This window comes from Petaurus breviceps, unplaced genomic scaffold, assembly GCF_028583685.1.
Source record: "Petaurus breviceps papuanus isolate PSGF00001 unplaced genomic scaffold, PetGlider_PUasm1.0 138, whole genome shotgun sequence".
Classification (NCBI taxonomy): domain Eukaryota; kingdom Metazoa; phylum Chordata; class Mammalia; order Diprotodontia; family Petauridae; genus Petaurus; species Petaurus breviceps.
In genome coordinates this window covers 11,363,441-11,385,662 of record NW_027185694.1, presented here as the reverse complement: position 1 = coordinate 11,385,662, position 22,222 = coordinate 11,363,441, and the positions used below count along the sequence as shown (strand labels likewise).

The window sequence follows — 22,222 nt, the reverse complement described above, 5'->3', positions numbered from 1 at the left end:
TTTACCTGGCTTTGAGGCAACCTCTCTATATACTATATCATGTTGCTTTTAGTCTTTCAAAAGGATCTGAAAATAGGTAATTGAAAATTCATATTTCTATGTTTCTTTGTTGTTTAGTCATTTTTAAGTCATGTCTGATTCTTTGTGACCCTATTTAGGGTTTTCTTGGCAAAGATACTGGAGCGGTTTGCCATTTTCTTTTCCAGGTCATTTTACAGATGAGGAAACCAAGGCAAACCAGGTGAGGTGACTTGCTCAAGATCACACAGCTAATGACCGTCTGAGGCTGAATTTTAACTCAGGAAGAAGAGTCTTTCTGACTCCAGGCCCAGCATCCACCTAGCTGCTTTATACTACACATTTATACACACATATGTATGTATGTACTTTATATACCTTTTATATATACATATATTATCTCATTTGAACATAGTATCTCTATTATTATCATCCCCATTTTGCATACGGGGAAAGAAAAGCCTAGAGAGGTTAAGTGACTTGTCCAGGATCACACTGTTAGTAAACATCTGAGGAGGGATTGGAACTCAGGTCTTCCTGATACTATGTTCACCACTCACTCTACCCACCATGCCTTTCTGTAGCTTGCTACTGTCTGGGCTCCCAGTGCTTATGGTTCAGCTAACTTTGTGTCTTCTGTTACTTCTTCACCTACCCTACTTTCTTGCTGAAGTTGTGCTCAAAAGACAGATTAAAGTAACTTTCAGATTTCAATAGTTCATTGTTTTTTGTTGTTTTTTTGGCATGCTTCAGGTTGGCCTTGCTGTCTGTCACGCTCATGATACTCTTTTGTACTTAGGAGCTTCTTATTCCATCTTTTGTAGATATGCTTTCTAAAAGGAGTCCTCAGCCCCAGTCACTTCTTTAGCTCCCTCCAGCTTTTCTTCTTCATTGGAATTATGGTTGTGTTGCCAGAATTTCAATTTTTAGATTCTCAATTCTTCTATCCCCCTTGAACCCTTCATATACTTGAGTCACAATAGAAGTATCCTTCTCTCCAGACTGCACGATCTCAATTCTTTTCATTTTTCTGTGTGGTTCTTTCACAATCTTTAAATGTCTGTTCAATCCAACCTCTGACCTCTCTCCACATTCTCCCAAACTTTCTTTAGTTGTGAAGGCTGGATCTGGGCAGTAGTAGAGTCAGACCTTACTTTCTTCACTCCTACTCAGACACCCACTTCCATACATAATTTGATTTTTTCAATGACAGCACTTAGAAGGTGACTCATAGACTGTTTGTTCTCTGGGATGTTGATACTCTATTTCTGAGAAAAGCAGGTTCTGGTCTCAGTTAAAGAAAAAGAAGAAAATCTCAGTTCTGCTGCTTACTACCTTGGATAGTTCACTCAGAGGCTGTCTGAGCCTCAGTTTCCCCATCTATAAAATGCTAGAGCTCAGTTAGATAACCTTATAAAATCCTATGCACCTCTAGATCTCATGAAAGTGAGAGAAATATAAGAAAACTCCACTTTTTGCTTCTTTCTGTTTCGTGGCATCTCTCTTTAAAGGTTGCCTAATGAAAATCCAGAATCCTTGATTCTCACTGCCTAACACTGGGTCCTTGTGAACATCAAATTTGAAAGAATTCTGAATGCTCTAAGAAATAACACTTATGCCATAGGTTTTTAGGATCATAAGTTTAGAACCAGAAGGCCATTTTGGAAATGAGGAAACTGAAGCCTTAAGAAGGTTAAGTGACTTGTCCAAAATCACCTAGGTAATAAGTGCCTGAATGGATTTGAACTCTGGTATCCTTAGGCTAAATCAAATACTCTTTTCACTGTTCCACACTAGTTAGTATATTGTTATTACTCTTGTGATTTTTCTGCAAATCGGTGAGTTCCTGAAGATAACAGGTCATGTGCAGTCAGGATACATTGTTGTGGGATGTTCTTAGCAATAGCATGAGAGAGGTTTTGAAGTCCTTTGGAGAAGTACGTGCTGGTATTGTATTCCAAAACTGTCAATAATATATGCATGTAAAAATCTATATTAGATGATTATTTTACGACATGAGAAAGGAAGTACCATAGTATCACAGACCAAAGCTGATTGGAACATCTGAGACTCTAGTTCAATATTCTCAGTTAATCAGTAAGTCAACAAACATTACTGAGTGCATTGCATAGCAGATACTGTTCTAAGCACTAGGGGAAAAAAAGAAAAAAAAAAGGAAATAGTACCTGCCCTCGAAAATTTTACAATTGTATTTGGGGAGGCCATATGTCTGTAACTTGGGCTTGTCAAGGTATGCTGGATTTTTCTCTGAGCTAGGCATACCCAGATAAGCTCAAGTTATATGTATGCATGTATGTTTGTATGTATGTATGTGTATGTATAAATATAAAAAGTTATTATACACACAATATACATGTGTATATGTTTATATATATTAAATCTGTAGAAAAATGAACCCTTTGGAACTGAGGAGGTCACCAAATAAAAAAGCAGAGAGAAAAAAAGAGAAAAGTATCCAGGCAAGAGCCTTGAGGGACACCCACAGTTAGTGGATGTGACAATGCTGAATCAGAAAAGAAGGCTGAGAAATAGCAATAAGGTAATAAGGAGGGAAACCAGGAGAGATCGATGTCATGAAAAAACCAGAGAGAAGAGAATATATAGAAGAAGAATATGGTCAGTGGTGTCAAATGTTGCAAAGGTGTCAGGAAGGACAAAGATGGAGAAGATGCTATTAAGTTTGGCAGTGAAAAGATTGTTTCTATCTTTGGTGAGAGCAGATGACAAAACAGGCCCAAGGAGGTTAAATGGACATAAAAGATTCTTAATCTGAGTTGGAAGGGACCAGTGATGTAACTGAGGTACAATACAGTGTTTAACACTGTCATTATTTGGGGAATCGCCAAAGAAATAGTGTCATATTAATGTAATGGGATTTTATTATGTCAAAAGAAACAATGAATGAGAAGAATTCAGAGGACCATGGGAAGATTGTCAAGTGCAGAATGAAGTAAAAAAAAAACCCAGAAAAACCATCTATACAATAGTGTAAATGGAAACAACAGCAAGAACAAAAAAAGATCAGCATTGTACACTGTAATTACAGTCGCCAAACATGACTCTGGAGAAGAGAGGAATAAATATGCTTCCCTCCCTTCTTTGCAGAGGTAGACAGTTAGGAGTATAGAAATTGCCTATTAGATTTGATTTGATGGGTAATTTTGTTGACCTGATTTTTTCCTTTCTTTTTATTCTTTGTTACAAGGGATATCTGTATAGATAGGGGAGGGGAAGAGATATATTTGGAAATTAAAGTGATGCTAAAAAAAAAAGACCAGAAGATTTGTATTTTTTATTATTTGGAAGCATAGAAGCAATGCATATGTGTACTATAGTTTTGGAAAACCAATAAAGAAGAGGAAATCTCAGAAATAGTAAAGTCCAAAAGAAATGTCCAAAAAGAAAGGATTGAGCACTACTACAACAGGAAAATTTCTAAGAACTATAGAAAATAAGTAAGACTGTAAATACAGAAAGAAGTCATGGAATTTCAGTATGGAGAAACTTGAAAAACAACTCAGGCACATGAACATTAAACCTCAAAGCTATATCGATAAAGAAAAATAAATTTCTTCAAGCTTACAGAAAGAAGATTTTATATGTAAACATTCAACCACAACTCACCAGACTTTCATGCAAAAACAAGTAATTACCAAATATATTAGAATCCAATGTATATAAACATAACCTTTCATCCTAGGATTGATTTCTCAGAAAATCTAGCCATTCTATTTAAGGTTAAATAATTGATATCAGAAATCAAAAGGATCTCAAAAATATTTCATGAAGAAAAATCCCCATTTCAATATGGACTCTGGCGCCTAGCTAGAAGAGGCATCCCAGAGAGTTAAGTAGATAAATGATACTTTAAAAGAAGTTAATCAGAAAGAAACCAAAAATCCTACTCCAATGCCTCTCCAACAACATTGATTGTTGTTGCAACACAAAAAAAATCAATTCTTGGTGGTCAGCTTGGCAGTAAGAAGCACCCATGGCTTTAGCAAGGCAACTCCTAGAGGAAAAGACATATGATCTCTTACTTGGTGTGTCCTTGAACCTCCACTCAACTGGCATTCCACTAAGTTTTAGGGGAGTAAACACATCCACAGAGAGATAACTTAATGGTATCATATTATTGGTTAAATTCTTGAATAATACATTTAGGCTTAAGAAAGCAGAAAAAAGAATTAAACTGTGAGTGAGAAGTGATTTACTCAAAGTCACATAGATAATAAAGAGCAGAGTCTAGGTTTGAACTTATGGTCTTTGATTTCAGGTCCATAATCCTTTCTACTACTTTAATGGATCCATGATCTCATCAGGTTGGGCACACCTCAATGCACATTTGAATCCATTCACAATCTACAATCATAGATTTAGAGATGGAAGAGCTTAGATATCACTCAGTCCACTCACCTAATTTTGCAGATGAAGAAACCCAATTCCTTTCTCCCATCTTAAAGATGGAGGAAAATTGGGGCCAAGAAAGTGAAATGACAAGGTCATACAAGCTGAATCTGAACCCAGGTGTATCAACTCCCAGGGATCTTGTGCCATTTTATGTCTCTTTCTCTTCATTAATCCTTCATACAGAGTCTACCTGATGCCCCAGAAGACTCCTCTGATTCTTTTCATTGGTTTCATATAACCACATTTACTGAAGCTCACTTACCTGCCAGCTTAGGGGAAACCCAATTCAATATACTTCAAAGATATTATTATGACCCTTATTAATTAATTTTACTTATATATGACAATGATTCTTAGATACTTACAGTGAATCTTTCCAGCCCTGTTGCTCCTGCATTTCCAACAAATATACCTGAGCTGGACTCAAATCTCAATGCTTGGGATGACCTCAAAAACTGAATTCGGTTGTGCTCCTCACAATCTAAAAGGAGAATTATTTCACCTCCTTCAATGATAACTGTAAAGCGATTCCATTTATTAGTCATTACTGGAACTTTAAATGAGGCAGCCTCTTGGGAAACATGGGAGCCAGGCTCAGTATAATACAGTATTATCCTCTGGGTACCATCTTGAACTTGTGAGAGCCTTAATCCCAGGTAAATAATTTTTTGAAATGCATCTGTTATTGCAAATAAAACGCCTCCATGGTTGCTATCAGGCTTTACAGTAACACTGATTGCAAAATCACTGTAGAATGTCTCAGGAATTAAAGTTCTTGTTGGTCGGCCAATGTTAGCACCTGGCGCAAAACTATAAGCTGGAAATCCTCCATATCCAGTGATGAAGGAGACGGATGAAGGCAGTGGGACTCCAATTAGCTCTGTGAGATCAAGATTGCCTTTAGATCTTTGTTCTGTAATATGAAAGAGAAAGAAAGTTTACTTTTTACAAATATATTTTACTAAACAGGAAAAGAATTCTAGAGATAACCTGGAATAGTAAATAGAAAGATGAGCTTACAGTCAGGAAGAGTAGAGTTCAAATCCTACTCTGATATATGACTTATGAGACTCTGGGCAAGTTACTTAACCTCTTTGTGTATCAGGATTCTCTACTACAGAAAAAAATGGATTGCAGTCTGTGTTAGAGACGGAGATTCCCATTTTCACAAAATTACCAATCATTTCAGTCAATCAGTCAATCAACAAATATTTATTATGCACCTATTATATACCAGGCACTGGGAGTTACATGAGGGTAGAAAGATAGTTTGAGGTCAGGTTCTGAAGGGCTTTTAAAAGCTAAACAGAGGACATATTTTATTCTAGAGGTAATACAGATTCATTAGAGTTTATGAAGTAGAGGGCTGATAGGTCGAATCTGTGATTAAGGAGGTCACTTTGGCAGCTATATTTGGAGGATGGTCTAGAATGTAGAGTGATATGAGGCAGGGACATGAGGCAAGAAGTTGTTGAAATAGGTCAGCCATGAGTTGATGAGGGTCTGAACTAAGGTGATAGTTGTGTGAATATGCAGAGAAGGTCAGATATCAAAAATGCTGTGGAGGTAGAAATGAAAAGATTTGGCAACTTTTTGAATATGCAGAGTGAGGGAGAGTGAGAAATTGAGAATAATATTGAAGTGATAAGACTAGAAAATTGGAAGCATGATGGTGTTTGTGAAAGAATAAAGGAATGTGGAAAAGGGGTGAGTCTGGGGGAGACACAAGTTCTGTTTTAAGTATTTGGTGTTTGAAATATCCCTGGGGTGTCTAGTCTGAAATGTCCAGTAGGCAATTAGAGAAGTGAGAGCTGAAGTTCAGGAGAGAAGTGAGGACTGGGTCTGTAGATTCATAAGCCATCGGCATAAAGATGATAATTAAACCCATGGGAGCTAATGAAATCACTAAGAGGGAAAGAGTAGAGAGAAGAAAGAGAGTTCAGGACAAAGCCCCCAGTAACACTTTTTCTGCTATGCCAGATGTTATATGGTTTACTCTACCCAATGAGAAAGGGTGACCTGGACCAGGAATGGTCTTTCTAAGCATGAGGCCCTTACAATTCTTTGACTTCCTGAAGTCTAGTCACGTCTTCCATTCCACTTCTGTGACCCAGGCTCACACTTTTGTGGGCATGAGCTTGATGACTGATATGTTGCAATGGGAAGAACAACAGATTTGGAGTTTGAGGTCCTTGGTCCTGGTTTTTGAATCCTGGCTTTGCTATTCTGACTACTTTGTGACCTTGGGACATAACCTCTCTGGGCTTCAGTTCTCTCATCTATAAAATAAGGGGGTTAAACCAAGTAAAGTCTCTGGTTCCTTCCACTTACAAAAACTAGTATGTGCTCATAATTGTAACTATAAGCTAAAATCAGTGCTGAATTATTAAACCAATCAGCTATTGCAGCAGGTAGCTCATAGAATTGTAACAACTGATTATGTTAATGGACAAGCAAGAAACCACAAAAAATATTTTAAAATCTGACAGTCAAACTAACATAACAAATGTATTGGTTTGTAGAGAAGTTATTTGTGTAAAACACTTTCTACACAGTGATCCAGACAGTTTGGCATGGCGGATGGAGGGCTGACCACAGGGTCAGGAAGGCTTGAGCTCCAGTGCTGCTTTTGACAATCACTGACTGTGTGACCATGGGCAAGTCTCCGAGCCTGTTGCTGTCCCCAGTCAAGTCTCTAAAACTCCACTATGAGGGCTGTCAATATGCAACAGTGGAGGGAGTTTCCAAAACAGGAGTTCCCCATATCATTACCATCAAAGAAACCAGAGATCTGATTCATCAACAATAATAAAAAGCAATTACAATGTAACTACCCAGAAATAAAGGGTTGAAAAGTGTACCTAAATAAGAACAGCGTACACCCAAAGTTTAGAGAGATCCTAGATGGAGAAAAATCCAACATGGCAGATGAAATATAGGACTACCCAACTCCAGCTGGAATAAGTACCTCCATAGTGGATGATGACTCCACTCCAGACACCTTTATCCCAAGGAATAATAGGTGAGTGTTTCAGGCATGGGGTGAGAGGAAAGTGACATCAACAGCTTGCTTGACAAAGCAAGACAGAGGTTCAATAAAGCAAATTTGAGGATTTTTTTAAAATCCAGAACCTCAGCAATGAGTTTCTTTATTGGGGGTTAGGGGAAAAAATTCGAAGCACACACACCAAGAAGATGCCGAGTCTTCTACAAAACCCCTGTACTTCTGCAGACATTGCCCCTTTGTAGGAATTTATCACTGAGACGATGGGCTATGTGCATATCAATGTGTTCATACATGAATAAAGATCTGAGTGTACATCTGTGAGTGTTTCTGCATATGTTTACTAGGATGACAAAGCCTTTTCACTAATAAGTTTCTGCTAGCTAATCTATTTTCTGAGAATCAGGATTCAGTATGCATTGATTTGCCCTAATTTCTTCCTTTTCTGGTCTTGTATATTTAGTCACATATCCATAATTTGGAGGCATTCTAAACACAATAACAGCTGCAATTTAGCTTTCTTTGTCACCTGAAACTATGCCGTCTCTGAATTCTTGAACTCTGAAAACCTCCCCTCTGACCATGACTTCTTATCTTTCAGTCTCCTCCATCCCATATCTTCCAATCAGTTTTCTGTTCATCTCCAGCATGGCCCCTAACCCTCTGACCTGATAAGTATTCTCTTATCCATCACTCATGTTCTGATGACCCAGCCCAGGCTCCAGGGTCAGTTGTTTTAGTGATGTCTTGGCCTTCCTCCTTCAGTCCTTTCCCTTCTTGATTGAGCATTGTTTCCTCTAATAACCCATAATGCTGGGTACTAGTGGAGTGGGGAACCTGCAGCCTCAAGACCACATGTGGCCCTGTAGGTCCTCAGGTGTGACCCTTTGACTGAATCCAAACTTCACAGAACAAATCCCCTTAATAAAAGGATTTGTTCTGTAAAACTTGGACTTGGTCAAAAGGCCACACCCAAGGACATATAGGGCCATAGGTCACCTTAGAGTCATATGTTCCCCATGCCTGCAAAGTCTAGTCTCTTAATTATTCACTTTCAACATCAGGTTAAGTGAGTAGGGAAAGGCATGAAGGTATACTGACTTATTCTGTCATAAATTCATGTTTTCCGAAGGATGCTCCCAAATCTTTCGACTCCATTTTATTGACTTCCTATCACATTGTACCCAGTGGCTGTTTCAGAGCTCCTCTATGGCCACCTTATTCCTTCCCACAGTTTTATGTGCTACAGAGAAAAGATCACTGTGCTTAGAGCAGTGGGATGGGTCCAAATTCCAGCTCTGGCACTTACCATCTGTGTGACCTCTTTGGGGTCGGCTTCTTCAGTTGCAAAATGAAGGTTCCTCTAAGTCACTCTTACTAGGTGACATCTAAGGGACCTCTAGATTTAAGATTACTTATGAGAATGGAGGACTGGGGGAGGGAAGAGGCACAGGTTTGAAAGGTTGGAGGGACAGGGAACCCAGGTAATTTAAAATTAAAGCTCACTTGTTGAATAATAGTGAGAGGGAAGGAGACATAATTTCTTAATCACCTGCTATGTGAGAGGTACCATGCTAAATACCTTACAAATATTAGCTCATTTGACCCTCAAAACAACCCTGGGAGGTGATGTTATCATTATCTTCATTTTACAGTTGAAGAAACTGAGGCAGACAGAGCTTAAGTCACCTGCCCTAGGTCACAGAACTAATAAATACTTGAACTGGATTCGAAATCAGGTCTTCCTCACTTTAGGTCCAGAGCTCCACTCATGGTATCACCTATCTGCCCCTGCACTTATGGAAACCTAGGTTCTCCTTAATTAATGAATTGTATTAATTCACCTTAAGTCCTCCACGTAATCATCTTTGTGATGTTGGACAAGACAAAGGCTGAGATCAGAAATTTAGAGAGAAGGCAGGAGAACTTTGCCTATGTGAGGATTATTCCTGGTTGGGGCACGTGCTTAATAAGATTTAGAAGTTGGTATCACTGAAAATGACTACGTCTCTTCACAATACTTCTCAGTGTCACGAGGTACCTACTCAGAGGTAGACTGACTATGGTTCTTTTGCAATAGGACTTTTGATTTAAAAATGTTTTTCTTCCACACTTAAATAACTTTGAAATAATACACCACCTTATCATGGCGCAGGGTGGGACCTTGGGTTCTCAAAGTCTCCCAATGAAGGAGAGGCTCTGGTCAGCTCTGTCAAGCCAGCAATGCTTCGGATAGAGTCCAAGCAAGACATCCAAGGGCCAGCCTACCCAAGATTGCAGAGGGTCTTCTCTAGGCAGTAGGCTACGAGATGATGAATTCTTTTGCCATGGCAACCAGTAAAACGGGCACATGGCAGATTCTGTCCAAACGTTTGTCTGGGTGCTATGTGCTCCCCCTTCATGGAAAGTGTGTGGAGATGGTCGATTGGTGAGAGGCCTGTAGCTTCATCTCTGGTGGCCTAAGTGTGTTCTAGAGTGCCACAATGTGTTCTAGAGGAGTGCCACAATGTGTTCTAGAGTGCCACGGTGCTCCTGATAGATATCACACAAACATCCCATTTTTTTGCAGCGTTGGTGATTCCCTGACTTTTTCCCCTCAACTGCTCCCAAAACGCCCACTCCCAAATTCTACTTAATTCATGCAGAAGTGGAGAGGGAGTCAGACACCATAAACTCCCATTTGCAATTCCAAAAAGAAAAAAAAAATCCTCAAATGGAAAGAATTGTATTAATTTTATGAAGATGATATAAATATTAGTTATAAATTAGTAATTTATAATAATCAATAATGGATCAATGATTTCTTTGATATAGGGGATGCTTGGGTGGGGAAATTTCCTCTACCGATGCAAATAGACACCTGTTCTGTAACTTATATTTGTAAAGAGTTTCCTGGGGGCCCTGAGAAATTAAGCAATTTATACAGGGTCACATAGACATTATGTGTAATGTGTCCCAAATCCATGTTTTCCTGGCTTCAAGACCAGCTCCCACAATCCCAGTGATTCCTAAAGTTTTTGTTCCACAAATCTCTTCAATAAAAACAAAAAAAGTGTTGCAAACCTCCAGGATAATTTAATACACCACTTATACTTTTCCTTTAGATTTGTTTATTCTTTTATTTAAGCGCATACAATGACTACAATAGCTCTTGCTCAAAAAAGGTCCAAATTAAATTTACATTATATAATTAATAACTATAAAAATAAAAAAATGCAGGGACAGCCAGGTGGCTCAGTGAGTAAGATCACTGGCCCAGGCATAGGGAGACGCAGGATAGGTTCCGGCCTCAGATACTTGGCACCCACACAAAATAACTGGCCGTGTAACCTTGAGCAACTTACTTAACCCCAATTGCTTTAAAAAGAAAAAAAAAATAAAAAATGCACATGCTTGTCATCACAGAGGAAAAATACATTTGTAACATAATTAGGTAATTATTTACTGCTTTAGTTGCTGTTAAAGAATTCTTAGGACAAACGCCTTGTACCATCATTGTGAAAACTAGGTAGGTTTCAGCCAATAAAATTTACTTTCCTTTGGGAAGAACACCCTCAGGTAAGCACATGACATTCCATGTGGCAGTAGTAGGAAAGGAGAGGAAAGAAGAGGAGGAGCTGAATTGCTTGACTTTTGGGTCAGTTGGGTCCCCATTGGGGCAGCTCAGACTACTCACAATTGTGGTTTACTCTTCATTCTTTTTTTGCTTTTTTGGAGGGGGAAGGCAGGGCAGTTGGGGTTAAATGACTTGCCCAAGGTCACCTGGCTAGTAAGTGTTAAGAGTCTGAGGCTGGATTTGAACTCAGGTCCTCCTGACTCCAGGGCTGGCACTTTATTCACTGCGCCACCTAGCTGTCCCACTCTTCATTCTTGTAGAGGACAATGACATCAGGAAGATTATGCCAAGACTTTGAACCTCAATGGCAAATCACTAAATGACAATGATTGTATTACACCATGGGCAGTCTCTATACTAATATAAGGCAATTAAATATAACTTGGGAAAGATGGAAAAATGAATACAAGAGAGACAGTATGGAGCTGACCTTGAAGCCAGGAAAACCTGCATTTAAATCTTTCCTCTGACACATGGGTGACGTTGAGAAAGCCCCTTAACTTCTCATTGCTCTACAAAGGGGTGGAGAACCTGTGGTCTCAAGGCCACATGTGTCCTTCTAAGTCCTTGGGTGCAGCCTTTTGACTGAGTCCAAGTTTTACAGAACAAATACTTTTATTCAGAGGATTTGTTCTGTGAAGTTTGGATTCAATCAAAGGCCACCCTTAAGGAGTTAGAGGGCCACATGTGGCCTCCAGGCTGCAGGTTCCCCACCCCTGCTAGGGCAACTCTTAAGTTGCAGTTAAGGTGCTAACTTACTTTGGTAGAGGAAGTTTCTTTACCTGGAATTCTCTATACCCATAAAGTTACAGGTTCAGTCTCTATATTAAATAAAAGACAGTCAAAATGAAGTAGAGAGGTGTGGCATGTAAAAGATGAAATGACTGAGGAAACAAAGGGTTCCATCCTTTGAGCATATCAATTTACTAAGCAATGCATGCTAATTGCGTAACAAATTGGGACCAGAACTCCTCGGCTTAGACATGGACTTCAAATACAGACAGCACTTTTTATATATTAATACCAATTCATTAAAAGGAAACAATACAATGTTAGGTAATATGATTTGTAATTGGAGGAAAAATTAAGAACTTTCCAAGTTGGGAGGGAGGGAATGAACAGGTACAATTCCCTGAATTAGGAAAGGTAAAAGTCCCACTCCCCCCCCCCCACAAGTGTCTGTAAACAATCAAAGGAACATGTAAACAGTATTTGGGGAAGGAGTGGGGCGAAGAATCGGAAAAGGCTTCATGTAAATACTATCAGAAAACATTGTTGAAGGGGTGGCTAGGTGGTGCAGTGAATAGAGCACTGGCCCTGGAGTCAGGAGGACTTGAGTTCAAATCCCACCTCAGACACTTAACACAAAAACTAGCCTGTGACCTTGGGCAAGTCACTCAACCCCAATTGCCCTCCAAAAAACAAACAAAAAAAAGCATTGTCCTATCCCATTATCAAAATTAACAACATAAAAAACCAGTGAAGGGAGCCACCTGGAGAAGCCTCCAAGACCACCAGTGATCCCCAAGACCACACAGTGGCAACTCCTGTTCTTAAAAAAAAAAAAAATTGCAGATCATTTAGGAGTGGTCCTGGAAGGAAGCGAAAGGAGGAGACAAACAGGAAGACAAGATGACTTCTTTAGGCTTTCCCAGTCCAGCTACCACGTTATAATTCCATGTGGTTGTTATTAAAATCTCCTAAGGGCACAACAGGCATGCCAAGTCTTTTCCTGTCCAGCCGGCCACCAGGAGAGCTTTGAGACATTCTCAGACATAAGAACAAGTGTAGGCAGCATAAAGGAACTGTCTAGGGAATAATTTCCCCAGACCACAGTTCAAAGCTCCTCCTCTCCTGATCTGGCTTGTTGCTGATCCTTCTATCTCTTGAACCCTGGCTCCTGTTACCTGGTGATGATTTTCCTTGTATTGATTATTAGATGGACCTCCAGGACAACAGCTTGGCTTTGAACTTGGCCAAGAACCAGAGAGAACAGAATTTTGCCTATCTCCAGTCTCCCTGCATATTCATGCCAATTAACACCTAAAGGGCCATTCTTCAGCAGATATCTCCATTGGGAAGTTAGACACTTTGCAAATAAAAGGAATTTAAGTCAGAGAAAAAAAGGGGAGGCCTTTGTTATCTTATCCTTTGGGCATCTTAGCCTCTGCAGGTTATTTTCCCTAACATTTCTTTTTTATTTTGCCCTTGACAAAAACTGCTGAAACAACAAAGCTCTGGTGTTCATGGACTGGTTGTCTGTGTGCCAGGAAACTCACTCAGAGCTCAAGCAGAGAATGGAGGCTAGGTCTGGTTTGTGTACAATCCTATCTAACAGCAGAGACTCAGTCTGAATCTCTTTAGTCACCTTCTCACCTATACAGACCTCTGTAGTGTTTCTGTTGTTCAGGCATTTTGGTCAGGTCTGACTCTTCATGACCCCATTTGGGGTTTTCTTGGCAAAGATACTGGAGTGGTTTGCCATTATGTCCTTCTTCAATTCATTTTACAGATGAGGAAACTGGGACAAACAGGGTAAAGTGACTTGCCCAGGGTCACACAGTTAGTAAGTGTCTGAGGTCACATTTGAATTCGGGTCTTCCTGACTCCAAACTTGGAGTTCTACCCTCTGTGATGCATAGGCCCACATCAATTCTGATTCTGAGCCTCCCCCTCCTCCTCCATTTGCTATAGTAGGATAAGAAGATTTTTATCATCTAGTTCAGTCTCCTCATTTTGTAGTTGAGGAAATTGAGGCCTGGACAAATGAAGTTATTTATCCAAGGTCTGTCACACAAAAAGTAAATAGCAGAGTGGGGATTTGAATATGATGTCTTCATTGATTGCCTTGCCAGAAGCGATCTCCAACTTAATTTTCCGAGGCCATTCTGTTAGATGCTTCCTTCTCAAAGACCAAGCTTTAAACCCAATTCACCCTGCATTTCAGGGATTGGGCCTTATATAGGTCCTTGCCCAAGCACCACTTAATGGCTATTTTTTCCTGGCTCAGAGTGAATGTGAATAGTGACTATTTCTCTTTTGACCAGCAACCCTGAGGCTCTTCCCCTCCCAATTTGATTTCTTTTTTAAAGGGGCCATTCCTTGATTCACTTTTTAAAGAGGCCCATTCATTTGAATGGGTGTTGTCTCACTCAAAGTGAGAACCTGAAAAGACCTTATAGCTTAAAAGGGCCAAGGTTTCTCAATGCATCTTGCCATCTCCACTTGTCCTGATGAATATCTGTCCACTGGACCCATCTAGATGGCTCTGGAGGAGAAAGTGAGGCCCATGATCCTGCACAGCCCTCCCTCACTCAAATCAAAGTTAATTGGAAGTCATGTCATTACCTCTCTCATGTCATGGTCCTCTTTGAGAATAACAACATGAATCTTCTAACTTGTCTGACGCTTCTCTGTGAACTTATATTACCACTTTACTCAACTATAAACTCTTTGAGGGCAGAGACCCTCTCATTTTTTCCCTTGTAATGTCAGTGTATTACACATTATAGTCATTTAAAAATATTTGTTGCATGATCAGTAAATTTCTCCATTCTGAAGTAATCTCTCCTTTCTATAAACTTTCATAATACCTTACCTATACAGCTCTTAGGACACTTTTCATATTTGATTCTGTATTGTCGTTATTTAAGTCTATGTCATATTTCTCTTGCTGGACTACAAGTTACCTGGGGGCAAATACCATAGGCCTCATGTATTTTTGTGTCCTTACTCCCCCATTCCGGGTCTGCCTACCACTGTCTTGAATACCACCTTATAAGAGGTACTTAATAAATTAGTGAATGCTGAATAACTGGTCATATAGAAAATAAACTGCCATGTGTACACACCTGCTGACTTTTCCACACGGCAGGGAACAGCCCAATAAATTCCTAGGCAGAATGCACTAGGTGGCAAAGAAGCCGACTTTGTTTTATATTATATTCTCCTTCCCAATCCCTGGAATATGCATGGACTGCTTGGCTCAGAAGTACCCTATTTGTGCTCTAGGAAACTTGCCCAGTGCTCAGGCAGAGAAAGGAGTCTGGGTCTGGTTTGTGTATAATACTGTCTAACAGCAGATACTAAATCTGGGTTTATCTACCCACCCTTGTATGACCATGCAGTATATACAGCTGTGCTTGGCACACACTTCCATTTTCTACTTTTCATTGTCATGGCTTATAAATTGATAATGAAATTTCCCCTTTTTATTGGATAATCATAATCATAATTCACCATTCTATGGAGATTTGCATATTTTGCATTTTTTCATAACAACCCTGTGAGTTTGAGAGTGCAAATATTCCTATCCCCATTTACAAATGAGAGAATTGAGACTTGGGGAAATAAAGCAAACTGCCAAACCAGGACTAGAGCCAAAGTCTTTTAACCCCAAATTGAGTGCTCTTTCTACTACACCAGAATTTGACCTACACACAAAGCGGGCATCTGCCTAGATGACGTGAAGGGCGCCACAAAATTCCCCTTGTCCAAAACTCTCTCTTCTAATTGACTTCCAAAGTCAGCATTAGAGATATTCTTTTGGGTTGATGCATTGTCTTAAGGAGCATGAGTTCACTGCACGACTAAACATAGAATGAACAATCAGAAGAGAGTTACTTGGGTCCAAGAATTGTTTTCCCCAATTTCCCCACCACAAACAACTTTTCCCTGAAAGGGGAGAATCCGTTAGTTGCCAATACACAATTCCAGAACTCATCTCAATCTCAGGTAGATGAGGATAAATCAGTTCTGTTTTCAAAGTTCCTCCAAGAGGAAGATGGCAGTGGAAATTCTGAAGGGATTATGTTTTAGTGTATGACATCATTATATTCCTTCTGTGGGGCTGATGTCTGTTTCCTTGGAAACTGGAGGAATGATGATAATAAAGAAATGGCAGCTGAGAGGAGGCATACTAGGTCAACTTTTCTTTCCATAGAGATGACACTAAGTTGAGAAAATAAGGAGAAGGTACTAATTTTTGAGCCTCTCTGTACCTTGTTTCCATGTGTCTAACCTTCATTTCCATGGAAACTCTGCCCATAGTCACACGGCTGCCTTCAGTAAGGGCTCCTGTTCCCTCCAGGTTGCTGAGCAATCCTGCATTAGTTTGTAAAGTTATAACATTTACCAGGAGAGACGACATACACTGGGGGGAAATTAGGAAGATTTTTTTTCTGCTGTTCTTTTCCTAATTGATTGGACTAATGGCTTCTATTAAGCAAACTAGTTATCTGTCCATAAGTGATTTGTGTACTGCTCTTCTGGGAGGTGATTCCAAGTGCTATTAAAAACTGCTCATAAATTTACTTGATAAATACTTATTTAAGACATACTACATTCTAGGCACTATGGAGGATGCAAGGACATTTGTCTTCATGGAGCTTAAAATCTAGCTGGGGAATTAGACATATATGCTTAAAACCCATGGTCTCAGTGTCTACATACAAATTCCTAGTAATACAGGGTAGCTAGATGGCTCAATGGATAGAGTATTGGGCCTGGAGTCAGGAAGACTTGAGTTCAAATTTGGTTGCAGACACTTATCAGCTGTGTGGCTTTGGGCAAGTCACTTAACCTCAGTCTGCCTTAATCTATGGGAGAAGAAAATGGCAAGTAACTCCAGTATCTTTGCCAAGAAAATCCCATGGACTATGTGGTCCATGGAATCATGAAGAGATGAAAATGACAATTGAACAAAAAATAGTTACATAAACTGAAAAGGGGCAAATACGACCTCACAGAAATCACTGGCTGTGATGGAATCATGGAGAATAGATGTCTGAATTCTTTATTCAAAAGGAACAGAATAGATTAAAAAGTGGTGGTAGAATAGCATTATATATTAAAAAGATATAGTTATGAGAAAGTCCATGCACTGAAAGGGGGAAGCATGTTGGAAGGCATCTGGGTGAGGATCAGTTTAAGAAGAAATGGAAGCAATATTGTTATATAAGTATACTTTAGAATTCCTGGACAGAAGGAAAAGAAAAATAGATGAGATCAGGAAACAAGGATGAATTATATAAAAGCAACAACAATATATAGTAGTGATGGCAAACCAATTCTCTCAACTCCTGTTATAAAACAGAGGAGCTGACAAATTCTTAAGCTTCCTTGATGCTAACTTCATTATGCAAAAAGTATCGGAACAACGAGAGGAATTCTCATTTGGGATCTGATATTGACTAATAGGGAGGACCTACAGGATCTAGAGTGAGGAGTGATCTTACAGGTCATTCAATTCAAACCCCTCTTCTTATACTTCAGGAAACTGAAGTCAGGAAAGTTTAATCTTTTTAAGTACTGTCATTGCTTGTCCTTCATTCTCAAAGAGGCCCAATGACATGTCAAGGATGATGCCTTGAGCTGGTCATGAATTGGATATAAGTAAGGCAGAGCTGGAGGCACAATCATCAGCCTCAGTTTCTCTTTGCAGAGTCATGGAAGTGCCGTGCAAAACAAAGGACAAAATGACTGGTGCTGGTCTAGGGTGCCATAACTTTAAATAACTTGCCCGAGGCCGCACAAATAGTAAATAGCAGGGTTACAATTTAAATACTGGTCCCCTGAATACAAATTCAACATGTATAACACTATACAACTGTTCCTGTTCATTTAAAAAGAATCAGTCAACAAACATTTTACAAGTAACTCTCCTAATTGGTGGAAATAATGAAGAGGCCATAATGAAATTAAGTCAGCAAATCAAGTGAAGAAGCATTTACAAAGTACCAACAATGCACTAGGGCTCTGTGCTCAGACCCAAGAGAAAGAACTCACAATCTAATGGTCATAGTCTGATGTAAGCCCTAGACTTAGAGGAAATGGCATCCTATAGTCTAAAATTCTACAGATAAGTCAGCTTAAGACCATGGAAAGGTCTAATGAAATTATTATAATACAGACATAACTGCAATGAAAAAGGGGATCAAGTGGGGCAGCAAGGTGGCACAGTGAATAGATCACCGACCCTGGAATCAGGAGGACCTGAATTCAAATCCAGCCTCAGACACTTAACACTTACTAGTTGTGTGACCTTGGGCAGGTCACTTAACCCCAATTGCCCTGCCTTCCCCCCTCCATTAAAAAAAAAAAGGTATCAAAGTAATGGACATGGAAGTCTTCGGTCAATTTCCATTTTTAAAAGTCAAGTAGGTTATGGAAGCAAGAGTTTCAGAGGATGAAGAGTAGTAAAATCCAGGGGCAACAAAGTTCAGAATTAGCTGAGGGGGATGATAATACCGTGTTTCCCCGATAATAAGACCTATCCCGAAAATAAGCCCTCCCCTTACTGTGTAAGATTCCTCTAAAATAAGCCCTCCCCCCAAAATAAGCCCTATTGAGATTGCTACTGTAGTGAAGGTGATCCCCTGCGCTACACGCTACATTACGGTACCCTCTGTATGCACCGTTCCCCCCCACCCCATGAAATGCACGCCGCGTTCCGAGCTGCATCCAATCAGAGCTGCAGCAGTGAGCGCGTCATCCTGTTCTTTATTGAATTCATTATTGAATAAAGGTACATTTTTTTGTTCACATTTACCTGTTTATTAAAATTGCTGTCAATGTTCATTAAAATAAGTCCTCCCCTGAAAATAAGCCCTCTGGTGTTTTTGTGTACAAAAAAAAAAATAAGACAGTGTCTTATTATCGGGGAAACACAGTAGTAGGAAAACCACAGAAGGGATAGCAGTCTTCCCTGGAGGGGATAAGCCTAGGATAATGAACAGGAGACTTGGAGGCGGCAGGGAGTTCAGAGGCCAAGTCCAGAGCCCTCATTTCACAGCTGAACAAGAACTACTCAGTTCTCATTGATTGTTATGTTGTACTGTGTTTTCCCATGCTAAGAGGGATGATATGTCAATTGGAAGGATAAGAAAAAAAAGGTTTAGGAGATAATACAAACCCAAGATGAGTGGTCAATTCAAGTCACTCAAATAAACTATTTCTATAGGGTCTATATATCTGAGGGTCCTGAAAAAAAATCGGTTAATATTATTGCTGAGTCTCTCAAAGATCATTGAAGAATCAAGGGGTTTCACAGGACTGAAGACAGGTAAATATTCTCATTTTCAAATACGGGAAAGGGTGGAGTCTGTGAACTACTGGCCAGTAAATTCAGCTTCATTCCTGGCAAAATTTTAGGACATGCTATTAAAAGCACAGTTTATGAACATTTAGAGAGGGAAGTGGTGATGCCTATGAGCCAGCATGACTTCATCCATGACAGATCATGCCAGACTAAATTTCCTTTTGACAGTTACTAGATTTGTAGATCATAAAAATCACATGGTGTACCTGCACTTCATAAAGGGATCTGACAACATCTCACGCTCTTTTTGTAGAAAGGATGCTGAGATAGGAGGCTAAAAAACAGTATATTCAAAAGGATTTTATAGTGGTTGAATACTCTGTGCCAACTGCTGGGATAAGTACTAGGAGATCCAAATGCAAAAACAGAGAAAATGCCTTCTGCTAAGAAGCTTTCATTCTAATGTGAGAAAGATAGTACTTGTGAGGGGTGATAGCTAGAGAAGGAAACTTGGTCCTTTATTTTATAGGAATTTTGATTTATTTGATAGGAATATTGAGTAGGGCCACAGGGAAGTAGATTGATACACTCCACAACAAAAGAAGAATTGAATGAAATTTAACTAGGATGAATTGGCACATACATGGATTTTTAAAAGCAAACTTCCCAAGTATGAGAAGGAATTGAGAAAGTTTAGCTTAGAGAAGAGAAGACTTTGGGGGGTCTTGAGAACTGTCTTCAAGTATTAGAAAGGCTGTCATATAAAAGAATGATGAAACCTGTTTCACCTAAGAGAAAAGAATTAGGGACAGCGGGTAGAGTTTTCAGAGGCAGAACCTGACTCTACATGAAAGAAAATTTTAAAGGAAATATCATTTAAGATTCTTATTTTTTTGTCAGTGGTGCTACCATTCTCCCAGGTACACAGACTTAACATCTGGAATTGTCTTTGACTCCTCCTACTTCATGAGATCATAGGTTCACATTATTTAGAGAAGCAAAGACCTTAGACAGCTAGTCTTCTTGTTTTACAGATTACTGCTCAGCATGGCGAGCCCACATCAGAGAAGGCGCCATGCTCTATGAGCAAAGCAGAATTGAGACAGCTCAAAGGAAATACAGGAGGCACAGATTTGGAGTAGGCACCCCCAGCGTTCACATGGACTCTTTGTGCCTGATCTGTGGTAGAGCATTCCAAGCTCGTACTGGTCTGATCAGTTACAGTGGGACACACTGAAACTTGACTGTCATTTTGGTCCTCTCCAAGAACGAAGGATAACAACCAACCAGCCGATGCTTTACAGATTACCAACCTCACTGTGGACCAGAAAGGCTCAGTGCCTTAAGGTCACAGAAATAGCAAATAGCAGAACTGGGATTTGAGCAAATACTGTTTGAAGTGGTCAACAGACTCGTTGGCTTGGTTTATTGTTTAATCAATCAATAGTGAGTATCTACTAGGTTCTAGTCACTGTGCTGAGTGCTGAGGTCAGGAAGATAAAAGTGAAACAAGTCCCTATTCACTCCTCACCCCCACCCTTATGTTACCCAAGGCCACACAAGCTGAACAGTGTCTGAAGCAGGTTTCAGACTCAGAATTTCCTGACTCCAAGTGTGCTGTGACACCTAAATGTAGTGGACACATATCATTGCTGGTCTGATGATTCAGTCATGTACTTCATGACTCCATATGGGGTTGTTTTGGCAAAGATACTGGAGTGGTTTGCCATTTTCCTCTCTGGCTCATTTTATAGATGAGGAATTGAGGCAAACAGGGTTAAGTGACTTGACCAGGGTCATGCAGATAGTAAATGTCTGAAAGCAGATTTGAACTCAGAAAGAAAGACTCCAGGCCCCACACTCTATCCACCGTGCCACCTAGCTGCTCCAGTAGATACACAGTAGGTGTTTAATGAATGTTTAATTGAGCAATTCTTTCATTAAAATAATACTTGTATATTAGCTGCTCTAACAGTCATAGTAGAGTAAAATGATGATGTAGTAATCCATTTAGGACACTGGCTAGGACCTCAGTGTCCTCACCTGTACGATTAAGGTATCAGACTAAATGATCTCTAAGGCTCCTTCCAGTTTCAGCGTAAATTCATTTGTTTGATCAGCTCACCTTCCTGATGTTAAGTAAACTGAAAATGGCACATCTTCCCAGTTCGTGTATGAATAAGACCTGGGTCTAAGGATGGTTGGACCTGAAGGTACTTCTTTCTCTGTCATTAGACATCTCACTGCCATAAAACTGAAGAGCTTTAACATGTGTAAACTAACACATGTGCTTTTGGATTAAAAGATTTCCCACAGAAAGTTCCCTTTTACTGAGTCTGATGCTGCACCCTCTCTCCTTCTCCTCCTGGACCTCACTCTTGTCAGCATATGTAGCACATGAACAAAATTCCTCTTATGTTGATTTTCTCTCTGGTGATTGCAACATTTTGAATTTCTCTTAACCTGTGGAATTTTGGGTAAAATAATTTCTCTGCATCTTTCCAGGATAACTTTCTTTCTTTTTTTTTTTTTTTAAAGCAATTGGGGTTAAGTAACTTGCTCAAGGTTACACAGCCAGTTATTTCTGGGTGTGGTGCTGAGTGTCTGAGCCTGGATTTGATCCCCAGGTCATCCCGACACTGGGGCCGGTGCACTTACTCACTGTACCACCTGGCCACCCCTAAACAACTGGGGTTAAGTAACTTGCTCAAGGTTACACGGCCAGGTGTTTCTGGGTGGGTGCTGAGTGTCTGAGCCCAGATTTGATCCCCAGGTCATCCCAACACTGGGGCCGGTGCACTTACTCACTGCGCCACCTGGCCGCCCCTAAACAATTGGGGTTAAGTAACTTGCTCAAGGTTACACGGCCAGGTGTTTCTGGGTGGGTGCTAAGTGTCTGAGCCTGGATTTGATCCCCAGGTCATCCTGACACTGGGGCCGGTGCTCTTACTTGCTGTGCTACCTGGCTGCCCCCAGGATAACTTTCTTACTTCCTTTGGATGTTGTTCCCTTGAGTGCAGGAAGTCAGGATGCATCAGTTTCAAACATTGTGTGTCTGTGTATGTGTATGTGTGTGTGTGTGTGTGTGTGTGTGTGTGTGTGTGTGTGTGTGTGT

At 40.0% G+C, this 22,222-nt stretch overlaps 1 protein-coding gene across 2 annotated transcripts in view; it reads right to left on the bottom strand.

The window, feature by feature from the left end:
- The window catches only part of COL15A1 (collagen type XV alpha 1 chain), a 197,300-nt gene that overhangs the window by 126,705 nt on the left and 48,373 nt on the right, over window positions 1–22,222 (bottom strand). For both annotated transcript variants that reach the window (XM_069105698.1, XM_069105700.1), the window contains exon 3: window positions 4,815–5,362. In XM_069105698.1, the coding sequence (XP_068961799.1) occupies window positions 4,815–5,362 (548 nt within the window). The remainder of the gene's footprint in view (window positions 1–4,814; window positions 5,363–22,222) is intronic.